Source organism: Cyprinodon tularosa, unplaced genomic scaffold, assembly GCF_016077235.1.
Source record: "Cyprinodon tularosa strain WSP-4 unplaced genomic scaffold, ASM1607723v1 ctg478, whole genome shotgun sequence".
Lineage (NCBI taxonomy): Eukaryota > Metazoa > Chordata > Actinopteri > Cyprinodontiformes > Cyprinodontidae > Cyprinodon > Cyprinodon tularosa.
This window is the reverse complement of record NW_024039205.1, coordinates 662,027-676,393: the sequence shown is the minus strand read 5'-3', so window position 1 is coordinate 676,393 and position 14,367 is coordinate 662,027. Positions and strand designations below refer to the sequence as shown.

General features: G+C 38.5%; 1 protein-coding gene across 3 annotated transcripts in view; it reads right to left on the bottom strand.

Annotated features, from left to right (window-relative positions):
• Positions 1-265: 265 nt before the first annotated feature.
• LOC119794402 (interferon-induced protein 44-like) overlaps positions 266-14,367 on the bottom strand; it is a 57,018-nt gene continuing 42,916 nt past the window's right edge. For 2 of the 3 annotated variants that reach the window (XM_038301951.1, XM_038301949.1), the window contains 6 exons: positions 4,001-4,049; positions 1,384-1,579; positions 1,133-1,285; positions 879-1,050; positions 683-783; positions 266-588 (listed from right to left, as the gene is read on the bottom strand). In XM_038301951.1, coding sequence (XP_038157879.1) covers positions 394-588; positions 683-783; positions 879-1,050; positions 1,133-1,285; positions 1,384-1,579; positions 4,001-4,049 — 866 coding nt within the window. In that variant the 3' untranslated portion in view covers positions 266-393. Of the gene's footprint in view, positions 589-682; positions 784-878; positions 1,051-1,132; positions 1,286-1,383; positions 1,580-4,000; positions 4,050-5,545; positions 6,070-8,156; positions 8,171-9,366; positions 9,382-14,367 lie in introns of those variants that run through there. The other variant, XM_038301950.1, reaches the window with a different exon arrangement.

Genomic DNA, 14,367 nt, shown 5'->3' with positions numbered 1-14,367 from the left:
CTGCATTAAACCGAAGCCAAAAGTAACGAGTAACGGTTGTTTTAATAATGTAAGGAATAGAAAGTACAGATACTCGTGAGAAAATGTAATGAGTAGAAGTCAGAAGTAAGAAGAAAAATTTGTAATGGAGTAAAGTATAGATACCTAAAAAGTGTACTTAAGTAGTAACGAAGTATTTGTACTTCGTTAATTGACACCTCTGCTAGTAACTATAACTAATTACTTTTTCAAAGTAACATGCCCAACACTGGTGACCATATCATTATCATGGGGAACAATATGATCCTTTATTCTGACTCAATACATTAAAAAATTATTGACCCCCGTTTCTTTTTTGTTGTCATTATTGTTTTCTTTTTTCAATTGTTTCAGGGGTTTTCTTTATACAGGTTTTTAGTTTTTTAACTCAACACTGCTCAGTTGGTCACTAAGCTCATCAAAGTAGTTATCAACAAAGCGAAGCATCTGGATGACGGCGCTAAGCAGCAGGATGTCACAGTTCAAGTCCAGCTCCAACTCCTCGCTGTAGTTCTTCACTGGAACAACGCAGGACAGAGGTACACCCACCTTAGCACTGACCTCCTGCATCTGGATCACAGAGGGGTTCAAACTAGTATTCAGAAGCGGTTCATCAAGTTTTTAATCAAGACCAATATTTCTGTATAAGTACAAGAATCCTCACTATTTCCTTGATGTATCTACTCCTGTAGATGTTTCTCAGATCCTCTTTTACCAAAGGACAAGCTTCATCTACTTTAGCGAGCAGCACCAGCTGAGGAATGCCTACAACCAAGAAAGATTAGATTATCCACAACATGCTGTAAACAATTGGAGTTTAAACTTTATTCAAAAATATTTCAGTGATAAATTGTACTGACCCAACAGGTTAGCCTTTCTGCGGATGGCTTCCAGCTTCTCCTCCAACTTTGTGGGCATAATGGAGACCTTGCAGGCATCGATGACATAGGCCACACAGTGGATCTTGTCTTTGAGGCCTGGAGACTTGCGATAGCCATGAGCGTCATCATGCAGAGGAGCAGCAGGGTTGAACTGTGTCGGTGTGAATGAAGAATATCTTTAATCTATTTCACGTTACACAAGTTATCTCCACTAGCTATAATCAATATCACACCTGGTAACGATCTGGCATATGTCCTTTAAGAATGCTGCTGATGTCATCAATATTAATCCCCGCCCCTTTGCTGTCTTCCAGGCCCATGGTATCACATAGGACGATTGGCAGAGGTTTGCCTTCTCGTCCTGCTTTCAGAGAGTAGGTTCGGAACTGGAAAAGGTGAAATATTAGACATAGAAAAACCCAACTGGAAGGATTTCATTTAAATGAGACGCAAGAAGCTGAATGAATAAGAAGCAGAGACACACCTGAGTGGTGAGACTGGTGGAGGAACAACCAGAGATGGCCTGGCAGGTGACATGACCTCTGAATACAGAGTTGATGGAGTTGAAGAAGCTGGACTTTCCAGCTCCAACTGGTCCAATGAGTAAAACTCGAGCCTGGGACACAGAACTGACTGTGGGCTTGTAGGTTTGGATGCTCTCCATCAACTTCTTTTTATTCCTGTAGAGAAACATCAAATAACTGAGATGCTTAAGCCAATTAACATCAGCGACCTGCCCTGGCTCTCACTAAATGTACCATTGAGATAGTTCCCTCTCAAATTTACACGGATTTTAATTTTTACTGCATGTTTGTATACCAAAAAATGCAATGTCTGTTTAATTACGTACACCACCCTCCAACTTTGCATTATTTGCATTTGTTATCCTTTGTTTTCCCCCTTTCCTCTTCAGACTGTAGAAGCTACACCTGGCCTGGTGTTCTATTAGGGGAGTGGCAGCCTAGCGTTTAGGGCGTGGAGCTTGGAATCTTGAGGTTCTGAGTTTTAATCCCACTCCCACAGACTCACTGATCAATATTCTTATCCTCACAATGTTTCCCAGGTGCCACTCAATGGCAGCCCACTGCTCCCCAAGGGGATGGGTTAAATGCATAGAGTCAACTCTCTGTCTACTACTACTACTCTGTCAACTCTTACCCATTGGCCATGAGACTCTCGTATCTCAGTGTCTTTACACATTCTCACTCCATATCCACAATTTTCACGCTAAACAATGACAGACAATAAAACTCAACTCCATTCCACTTATTTATAAATAAAAATACCATGGTAATAAAAATCCAGTCCACGTTTGCAACAAAACCTTAGTACTAACACGCAAGGACATGCAAGGTTTATTCCCAGTCCGTTTTTTTTACCAGCTCACCTGACAGCAGGAGCTGAAGGATCTGTGCCAGATATTAAAAAGGACCAGGATTTCTGAGCGGTTATTATTACGAGGTATGTCATATGATTTTTTTTTATCTTATCTTGACTAAGATAAATAGCTTTGTTAATTAATGAATATTTTAAGCAATCTAGTACTTGAGTAAATATTGATAAAATATACAGCAGCTTAAGTTATCAATGTGGAGACTGAGTGTAGGATCACATCAAATGGTTTGTTTTCTCTATACATGGTGCAGTTTTAGTAAGCTTTACTCCTTGTTTGCTCTAGTATATCCTTCTGATTTAGTCCCAGTTTTAGTTTATGTTTTGCTCGCTAGTAAAATAATTATTGCTCAGTATAGTTTAATAATATCTTGTTGGAATTTAGGACTAATTGAACCAACAAAAATATCTAAATTCTTAAAGCTTTCAGGTATGCCTCACAAACCCATAGGAGGTCCACAAAAAAGAAAAAGAACCATTGCACTTTATTTTTCAAAAGATCAGCCACCCAAGAGAAGACCTTCCACATCCAGAGAGGATGTGCAGAACAGCTCAGTTATCCAGGAATTATAGAGGAGGGAATACAGGGATGTTCTTATTTTATTATTACTCATCTCATTCATTTATCCTTATTTTGGTCCATTGAATATGTTTAGAAACTTAATGTCCATGACATTTTCCAAAATGAGACATTCAGAGAAGTGCTGTCTTGAGTCACTGAAAGTTTCTATAGACTCTACATCCTCCTAGAAGGTCTGAATGAAAAAAATAATAATAATAAGATAATGATTTTTAATCCTTAGCCTTGGTTTACACGGAATTCAATTTCAGTGGTTCCTATATTAGTGTCAGTTACCCAGGAATAACTTTATTTTACTTGAAATGCATAGAATAGTTTATACAATTCTTGAAAAACTTTGTTTACAGTATATTTAAGATGCAATTATTTTAGCAGGGCCCATTCTTCTTTACTTCAGTTCTCTGAAAATCACCTGAATGTAGAAAAAATGTATATTGTGTGAAAAATATTTCCACATAACTACAGATCACTAATTGTTCCTCAGTAACATTCACTGTTCTATCAAAAAATCCACATTTTGCCACTTTCTTTCAGTTAAATCCTCTGAAAACCTACAACCTATAGGTGCACCTATCCTCATAGCCTTTCAATCTAACCCTGACAAGGGTTGCCTGTCCAAGCTATTTCAATATCTCACTCACAGGTTTGGTAAAAGGTTGGCGGCCCTGGAGTTCATTTCACTGCTCTGATGCAGTGGAATGTTGCTTCTTTAGAGTTGCCATGGGCCCTCCTTCTGCTTCTTTCATTACAGCACTCTTTGGCTGCCTGTCCTGTTCCCAAAGCTCAGGATATTATGTTATAACTTAATTCCGCTACAGTTTTATACTAATATGTCTGGTGTGTGACCTTGGTCTTGATAAAGATTTTTTTCACTAATGTTCTCTAAATTGGGGTCCTATTTGATATTTACACATCACATTATTATAAAGGATGTTGGTTGCACTGCATATTATTAGATGTATCAGAGCAAAGGGGGTTTAGTATATATCTATATACCACATATTTGTTTTGGAATTTTGTAATCAAATTTTGTAAAATCTAAACTAAACTAATTTTTACAGTAATGTAAAGATTATAAGTTGACACAATTTGGAAAAAGTTCAAGGGATGCAAATACTTTTGAACCTACCCAGATTCCCAGATGACAGTCCTCCATGGCTTCTCAAATTCAGTAAATTCTGTTAAAATAAGAAAACCTGTTTGATAATTGAACTTTATCAACTATAGCTTTTATTTTATAATAACAAACCTTGTCTACAAGACAGTGTTGATATAATGAAGTCATATTTGAAATATACACTATATTGCCAAAAGTATTTGCTCACCCATCCAAATTATTGGAATCAGGTGTTCCAATCACTTCCATGGCCACAGGTGTATAAATTCAAGCACCTAGGCATGCAGACTGTTTTTACAAACATTTGTGAAAGAATGGGTCGCTCTCAGGAGCTCAGTGAATTCCAGCTTGGAACTGTGATAGGATGCCACCTGTGCAACAAATCCAGTCGTGAAATTTCCTCGCTCCTAAATATTCCACAGTCAACTGTCAGCTGTATTATAAGAAAATGGAAGTGTTTGGGAACGACAGCAACTCAGCCACGAAGTGGTAGGCCACGTAAACTGACGGAGCGGGGTCAGCGGATGCTGACGCGCATAGTGCGAAGAGGTCGCCAACTTTCTGCAGAGTCAATCACTACAGACCTCCAAACTTCATGTAGCTCAAGAACAGTGCGCAGAGAGCTTCATGGAATGGGTTTCCATGGGCGAGCAGCTGCATCCAAGCCATACATCACCAAGTGCAATGCAAAGCGTCGGATGCGGTGGTGTAAAGCACGCCGCCACTGGACTCTAGAGCAGTGGAGACGCGTTCTCTGGAGTGACGAATCGCGCTTCTCCATCTGGCAATCTGATGGACGGGTCTGGGTTTGGCGGTTGCCAGGAGAACGGTACTTGTCTGACTGCATTGTGCCAAGTGTAAAGTTTGGTGGAGGGGGGATTATGGTGTGGGGTTGTTTTTCAGGAGCTGGGCTTGGCCCCTTAGTTCCAGTGAAAGGAACTCTGAATGCTTCAGCATACCAAGACATTTTGGACAATTCCATGCTCCCAACTTTGTGGGAACAGTTTGGAGCTGGCCCCTTCCTCTTCCAACATGACTGTGCACCAGTGCACAAAGCAAGGTCCATAAAGACATGGATGACAGAGTCTGGTGTGGATGAACTTGACTGGCCTGCACAGAGTCCTGACCTCAACCCGATAGAACACCTTTGGGATGAATTAGAGCGGAGACTGAGAGCCAGGCCTTCTCGTCCAACATCAGTGTGCGACCTCACAAATGCGCTTCTGGAAGAATGGTCAAAAATTCCCATAAACACACTCCTAAACCTTGTGGACAGCCTTCCCAGAAGAGTTGAAGCTGTTCTAGCTGCAAAGGGTGGACCGACGTCATATTGAACCCTATGGATTAGGAACGGGATGTCACTTAAGCTCATATGTGAGTCAAGGCAGGTGAGCAAATACTTTTGGCAATATAGTGTATGTTACTGTGTGTGTATGCTAAGGACAAGGATGAAAGTACATTTAACCTAGTATAGAAATGTGTAATTGATGTATTAATGATGATGTATCACAATTGTTGTTTTTAAATTTCAATGAAAATGAAAGGCTGATAACTCACCCTCCACTTGGTAAACTTCACATTCAGTCAGGTTCAGTCTATTTCCATGCATTTCTGCAGTATTGAAGTAGTAATGAACTCCTGTGTTGCTGCATATCACTGGTTTGCTTCCACACACAAGAACTAGGGAATCCCCAAAACAAGGACCACAGTTGCCAATCATTCTGACGGCATGAGAAGGACTATTAACTGGATATTTGTTTAGTTTTCCACCAGTAAAATTAAAAAGAAAAGCCCGGCTATCACTAACATACACTTCAGACTGACTAAAAGCCTGGCTGGTGTAGCCTCCACACACATAACCAGAAGCGTTGTAGCCCACAGACACAGTGGGTGACCGGTTGTCACATCGCTGGTGGAAGGCGGCACCAGTAAAGCCGTGGACGGTGGCCTTGTAGAGAAGCTTCAGTTTAACTCTTCCCAGCTGAGAGCAGATGGTTCTCTGCTGGTCCCTGGAGAGCTCTGACTTCAGAGTAGACATCTGAGCTGCTGATCTTAATGTAAAGCTGAAATTCAAGTTCAGACTGAAAAGAATAAAACAAAACAGATTTGTTAAGGATTTTTGAAAAATAGTTAAACGTCCTTTGAAATCTTTTTTTTAACAATAAGTAATGTTATACATCAAAACCAATAGCTACCGTAGTCTGAAGTCTGATTAATCCTGGAATAATATGCTACAAACTACTACAATAATTACCAGCACAGTAAAATGTTTTTCCAGGAACTTGAATTTCAAATAGAACTATCCAAAACTAGTTTAGAAACAAAAATGTTAAATTTTGATCTAAAAAATCCTGGTTGTATTGAAAGCTGTCCAGCAGACAGACAATGGAGGGCTCCTTAGGAGGAGGAACCAGTAAAGTTCATGCATAGCAACAGGACATGTGGGGGCAGGAAAAAGTGGTAGAAGACGAACAGGTTTAAACACACCCCTGTTAGCACTGTAAAATATGAGCTACAACTGTTTAATTGAGAATGATAACCAACTCCTGAACAACAGAAAACATCAGATACATATTAACTATGCAAATATGTCCAAGATAAACCTTTGTGAATCCTACCAGACTCTACATCTTGTGAATGTCCCCTTAACTCATCACTCTTTTTTTAAATTAACAACACACTTTCGTTTCTCTCAACTTTTCCATTTTATATTATCATGGTTTAATTCTGGCCTCTGTTAATTCACAAGTCTACCTAGATTATTTTCCATAACCCTTTTTTAAATGGTCTTTTGCCTTTTAAGAATCTAAATGAAAGAATTATTTTTGCTGCAGCCTTAATATCAATTGATTTAGATATCAATATTGATATTGAATTTTACTCCTGGAACTGGATGACAATACATGAATTACCTTATGAAGCTGAAGTTGGCTTCCGATTCTAGCTTCCGATTTAGGAAATGAATAAAGGGCGATTCCACTTAATTTTCCCCTGCCTTCAGCATCTTTAATCTACTCTAATTAAAAAACTACAACACCTAAAAACATCAAACCTTGGCTAGATTATTCTGAATTAGTAGTAGAATAATAAAAACCAGGTCTGGGATTTGTGAATTGATAGTGTGCTGAAGTCTCTCTCTCTGTTTTTTTTTTTTTTAAATCAGCCAGTGCAGTGGCCTCAGCAGATGGCCACTCACACTGAGCCTGGTTCTGCTGGAGGTTTCTTCCTTTCCACTGTCACTACAAGCATGCTTAGTGTGAGGGATTGCATTTGAGTCAATGAGTCAATGCAATCAACTGTTTTTTCTTAGAAAACTTTGAATCAATTTGACTGGATGATCTGGTTGAACTGTAAAGTGCCTTGAGATGACATGTGTTGTGAATTGGCGCTATATAAATTAACTGTATTGAATTGAATTGGCAACAACTAAAATAAAGACTATTTTACTTAATCTTTTCATTTGAGCATTTCATTTTTATAAATGTATGCTTTCCTTCTCAAATTAAAAAAACAACGTAAAAATGTTGCCTGGAAGTTAGTAAGGAATCAAAATAAATAAAAAATAAAATCATATTATAAACCTGTATTCATACAAATTGAGCTTCCCTATAATCACATTTAAACTTGATGAATTGGGAACAAAATAATAGAGAAACTGACTTAATTCGTTTTGCTTTGATTTCATCAGAACACCTGAGCTGCTTTGATGAGCTTTGATTGCTCAGTGTGGAAAACAGCTGATCCAGACTGTTCTCTAATTGGCTTGTGTGTCTCAAAGATGAAGGTGAACTCAAACATATAATAAAAACGTACTTTTTGGTTAATTGATTAAAGCTTTTTCAGTTGGGTCCTTACAAAGCAAAACAGACCCCAGCCCTATTTTATTTCACTACCTAAGAAATCAGTCATGTCAGTCACCCTGGCCTGAAAAAATCTCCCAGTTCAGCCCTGTAATCAGGGATTCAGAAGAGTTGGGGGGAAAAAAGTGTGAGAGCAAATTAAGCTTTTCTGACATAATTATTTTAAGTAGTTCAATACAAAAAAAAATGCTGCTTCATCAAATTAAGGGGTTAAGCAGTAATTATGAATCCCACCACACATTGTGAGAGTAAAGTAGCATGTGTATATATTAGACAGTATTTAACCTTAATGATAGTTTCAGTCTTACCTCCGTATATGCCGGTGTAGGTACCAGATTGACTCGGGCTGCCAGATTGACTCGGGGGCCTGCGCCTTTTGAGATGCGTCAGAGCGTCCGCCATCTTAAATGTGGCAAATCTGCAGTTTCTCAGTCACTTAAACAGTATCAGAGGGACTTTAATCTCTGAATCAAAAGGCGCAGGCCCCCGAGTCAATCTGGCAGCCCGAGTCAATCTGGTACCTACACCGGCAGATTCTTATTCTTCTTCTTCTTCTTCTTCTTCTTCTTCTTCTTCTTCTTCTTCTCCTCGAGTTTTATGGCGGTTGGCAACAAACTGTTAGTAGCATTACCGCCACTTACTGGTATGGAGTGTGGTTCGTGATGGTTTAAATATTTATCCTGATATATTCTACCCTAACTTCTTCTAAACATACATTCACACATTCACACTTAAAAATATAAACAAATTTGTGCACAGCTTTGTATATCATTCCTTCACTCACAAACACACTTACTATAATTAAATTCTATGGAATAATTTTGTTTTCTTTAGAAATCGAATAATTATTTGTATGTGTTTACTCCCTAATTTTTTCCTCAGTATATCTAATAAATTAACCTTCTCCTTAATGTCTTCAAACTCTCTTCTCATATATCTTCTCTCTCTTTCATATTTATGACATTCTAATATAACATGTTCTATGGTTTCATATTTATCACAGAAATCACATTTGCCCGTTTTATGTTTTTGTATTTTAAAAAGTGTATAATTAAGTCCTGTATGACCAAATCTTAACCTTGTTATCACTCTTTCCTTCTTTCTATTTCTTCTTCCATTTCTTCTTTCTCCTACCATCTTCTGAATTTTATAAAACCATCTTCCTGTTTTATCTTCATCCCACCTTTTTTGCCAAATTTCCATAAGTTTCTCTTTAATAATACTCTTTCCTTCTGATTTACTTATTTTAACTATAAAACTAATAGAATGTTTAATTGCCCTTTTTGCCATTTTATCTGCCCTCTCGTTTCCTTCTACCCCAATATGTGCTGGAACCCACACAAATGTAACTATCAGCCCCATGTTTCGTATTCTGAACAGTGTATGATTTATTTCTAATAAAATGTCCATCCTACTATCTGTTTGGTTATTTTTTAAACTTAACAATGCAGAGCTTGAATCTGAACAAATGACTGATTTTAACGGTTTTATATCTTCTACCCATTGTAATGCTTGCCGGCAGATTGTTGCAGATCCTTGGTTTTGTACACAGCAGAGCTAAGTGCCTCCAAGTATATCCTGCTGCAGCCTGCGGGAAGGCGGGGCTTGACATCAAGCCCCGCCCACATCAAGGACACCATATTGGAAATGCTGACGTAACAGGGCAGGGAATATATAAAGATATATGTAAAGATAAGTTTTCATCTTAATTGTGAAAAGTTATCCCTCGAGCCCTGACGTAAATAGTCTGTAAATTTAAACAAAAATACGCCGCACAGTGCTGAGGCATCATTAGTGTGTTCAGCTTGAATCAGCATGTTTGAGTAGCAGGTCGACCGCCCCAATATGGCGGCCGTAATTCCTGCGCCGCGACAGCCAATGCGGGGTCTACTGATATTATATTATTATTTGAACTTTCGCACCAGCAAGTACTTGGTTATATTGCTTTTCCTAATCAACGCTGGAGATAGGCACGAGCAACCCCGCGACCCCATGAGGGATTGAGCGGGTCAGAAATTTGATGGATAGATTTTTTCTTAATCTGCGATGGACTGGGAATCTGTCCAGAATCCACTGCACCTGCCCTAACGACACCACTATAGGGATAAGTGTGCGTGTATGACAATTATTGGATAGATAAATGTGTCCTCAATGTGATGTAAATTTGTCTCTAAACTACTAATTTAATTTAAATTTTATGACATTTGTTTTTCATAGGGTTTGAGGATAGATAAATACGTCTTCATAATAATTCCGTATTGTTGTTTATTTTAGACTGTTTGTTACTAATGTTATTTTAACATCTGAAAAATTAATAAAGATTTAAAAATAAAAAGGACATACCACGTGACAGACATACCATGTGACATAACACATTCAGTGGGTAGAGGAGGTTCGACCAGACAGGGTAGTGATATGTACAGACTCTAAAGCAGTGTTAGAAAGTATCCAGGGAGAAGGAAATAATAGGAAAGAGTCAGTATTAGAAATTATGCATAGATTATATAGAGGTGGCATTAATGTCTGGTTCTGCTGGGTTCCAGCTCACGAAGGGGTTAAAGGAAATGAAAAAGCTGATAAATTAGCAAAAAGGGCTTTAGAAATGACAATGAAGATGATAATTCCTTTAGGGAGAGGGAAAGGGAAATCATGTATTAAAATGAAAGAAATAAAAGAATGGCAAAAAAGGTGGAATGAAGATAAGAAAGGGAGAAAATTATATAAAGTGCAAGTCAGTACTAATTAGAAATATTGATGAGAGAAACAGAAGGGAATAAATAATTATGATTAGATTAAGAGTAGGACACACCTATTTAAATGACACTTTACATTTAATAGGGAAGAAAAGTAATGATAAATGTGAAGGATGTGGAGAGAAAGAAAATGTAGAACATGTATTAATGAACTGTAGAACATATGAATCTGAAAGAGAGAATCTGAAAAGAATTGTTGGAAGGACAGGAAAAGAATAGAGTCTTAAAGGAATATTAGGAAATGAAGGAAACATAATGGATATCTATAGAGTAAGGAAAGCTTTATTTACTTTTCTTAAAAACACAAGATTAATAAATAGAATTTAATAAATGTAGAGAAAATGTTGCTACACACTCGTGTACAGCTTGATGTCAAGCCCTGCCTTCCCGCAGGCTGCAGCGGGATGCAAAACGAATCTTAAATCCCGACCAGGACTTCCTGTTCTGGCCATACCGCATGGGCTGCGTTCGAATCAATGGGATGCGTACGGAAGCGTATTGCTGTCACTTGAGAAAATAATTTTTTTTTTGCTCATTATATTGTATAAACGTGATAGTATATTGTATGAATGTGATAATTGTATTAAACGTGACAACTTCTATGCTTTATGCAGTAGTAACCACGAGACTTATTTAAGATGAAGAAGTTTTCACTCTTAGTAGGTTTTTGAGGGAAGTGGAGAGCGGATGGCTGATGGACACCGCTTACTGAGATTCCTTCCAAAGCGCAGCGCACCTGTCACACATGAAGGTGGCGCTCCAAGTAAATGTTTGAACATAATAACTATCCTGACATCGTTATCCAGGTAATCGTGGGACGTTTTTACCCTGCATGTCATCTCGTCTGCAGCACAATGGCGAGTTTACTGGAGTTGATCAAGTTTTACTTGTCGGTCTAAGACAGGAGAGATCCTGATGCTGGATGAGTTAGCCTGCACACATTGAGAAGAATCCTCCACAGAATAGGATTCCATGGAGATAACATCAATTAGATCCTCTAAATGTGGAGGCCTTCCTCGTTGACCAGCTGGAGAGATACTGAAGCCTGCATGGATATACGTTTCACCACCTTAAAGGAATAGTACACCCAAAACATGATTAGCCTTCATTTTCTACTCACCCCCATGCTGAACAAAACTCTGGAGTACTTTTTTGATATCTCAAATGCATCTGGAGATCTGGGAGGCTACTTGCTGTCTGCTGACATTCAAATAATGGAGGTCTACGGTGCCCGAGACAGAAAGGTCCATAAAAGTCCACAAAAAACGTGTCAATATTCCTCCATACTGCTCGTCCAATGTATTCCAAGTGTCCTGAGTGGGTAGCATCCAGAATTTACTCGAAATAAAGTCATTTAGAATATTTTTAGAGCATAAACAGTAGTGTATAGGATTTCCTGAAAGCGCGCGCCGGCACGTTCACGACGCTACAGAAGCCGGCAGACCAAACCAGATGAAAGTGCGCAGGCAGGGTCAAAGCTACAATGGTGCTGACACCAGAAAACCATTCTATGACATCTTACCTTTACAGTGGTACCAAAAGTTTCTTCTTAAATCTAATAGCTGTGAGGCTATAAGTGATTTACTTTTGTGTGTTTTTGTCAGGCAGAAATTTATTTATACCCCCTTAGGGTGTAAGAGGTTAAGAAGGGAGATAAAAATAACTTGAAATGAAATTTTTTTTTTTCTTTGAAACTGATGAAAGGTGCTTGAATGCTGGCTTGAATGAAGAACACCGGATCTCAAGTTCCTGTTAAATAAGACTTAAACCTTTATTTTCCAACATAATCAATATTTTGGTCTCAAGGTGAATCTTGGGCATGTTGCAGGCTGTGAGCCTTGGCACAAATTTTAATTGCCTTTTATTTAGCACTGGTTTCTGGACAGTAATTCTGCCATGTACGGCATTTTGAAACACAATTCTACAAGCTGTTCTTCTTTACACCTGGAGTTGAGGTGACCAAGCCTAGTGAAGCTCTGCTGCAGTGAAAAGAGCTTTGATGACCTGGGATTTTCCAGCCAACAACCAATCCTCCCGAGTAGTTCTTGCGGGATGTGCCAGACCTGGGCTTATTAAAAACATCTTCAGTCTCTTCAACTCTTTTCCTAATTCTATGTACTTGATGCAGAGACATATTGAAGGCGTCAGCCACCTCAGCAGTGAATTTGACCTTCAGCCTCTTGAAAATTGTGGTCAGAAAAATGTCATTACTACTCACATCCATTTTCCTGTTCATTATGAGTCCTAATCTTTACTTACTTACTTTTAAAAGTATTTGCTCAAGCCGAGCATCTCCTAGACAAGGCTGAATTAAGGTCTTATCCAGTGGTGGAAAAAGTACTCCACAGTAATACGTGAGTAAAAGTATTGATACTGTTGTCGGAAAAATTGTATTTATCTTCTATTATATATTAATTTATCCTATTTACTCACTATAAAAGTTTTCACTCAGTCTGTTTCTCTCTCAAGGCCACACAATTCTCTGCAGGATGGTGTTTCTTCCCACAACACATCAGGTTCTTTCTCAAGGTTTATTCATAACATTTTACTGTTTAACCAAAGTGTTTGTAATTTGTTTTGACTCTGACTACTTTCCATTGTTGTAAGTAAGGGGGAACGAACGCTGCCCAGATCAGAACAGGGCAGAATGCTGCGCCATTAGGGCTGTATGATGAACTGTTCTCTCTTTGCAAAGATATGAACAAATGTGCAGACAACAATACTCATAGTAAAATCCTACTCAACTACAAGTAAAAGTTACTTGGTCTAACATCTACTCAAGTCAAAGTATTGAAGCACTCACTTTTGAAAATAATTAAGTATTCAAAAGTACATGCATTTGAAAGTACTTAATAATTCAAAAATCAAAATTACATTTAACAATATAATTATACATTTCTGTATAATTTCCAGTGCAATTTTAAAGAACTTTGTAAATGTCAGAAACCACCTGATGTATTGACATGTATAACCACCTGCTACAGATTCTACACCACCTGTAAAGAACTATTGCATGAAAATGCCAAAAAATTAAGGACAGATATTTTGATTATTATTAATAGTTTGCACTGACAAGGCTTTCCTCCACAGTTTCTCCACCTTTTCCGCTCTGTTTTTCCAGCTTCTATTTTTCCTTCCTCTTTGTGGAAAGCTCAGTGCTTCTCATCACAGCACTGGTCTGAGTGTGAGAGGCAGGCAGGGGCTGAGGGGGGGCAAGGGTGATTATAGGTGCTTAACATCACAATCTCATGGTGCTGAGAGAAGCAGAGGCGATGAGAATTAATTCAAACTGCAATGATTAGAGATTATTTGACATGCTACATGCTTCCCTTTAGTCTGGAATCTTTTTCTACAGTTCTGATCAACATGAATGGTGATTTAACATCTGCTTTTTAGTGTTCATCTGCAAGTTCTGGAGGACCTGAGCTCCATCCTCTGATCATTTATCCCGCTATGTTCGATCCTCTTCTTGTAAACATGCAGCAATTTCTAACATTTTTTCTGCTAAAACCCAGTAAATGGTCTGATTTTTGGTTGTTGTGTCCAGTCCAGCCTTTGAATCTGTCTGCATCTGACTCTTTGAAGCTTTAATGTCTGGTGTGTTACTGTCCTGTCAGAATCAGGTTCGGTGCCACAGACTGCAGGAACAGAACACAATCGTTGCTGCAAAGAACAAAGCTCTGCAGGAGGACACCCTGATATTCTTGAGTGCCAGCAGCAGGAAATGGAGAAGGATATGAGTGAGAATATTAGAATATGAGTGAGA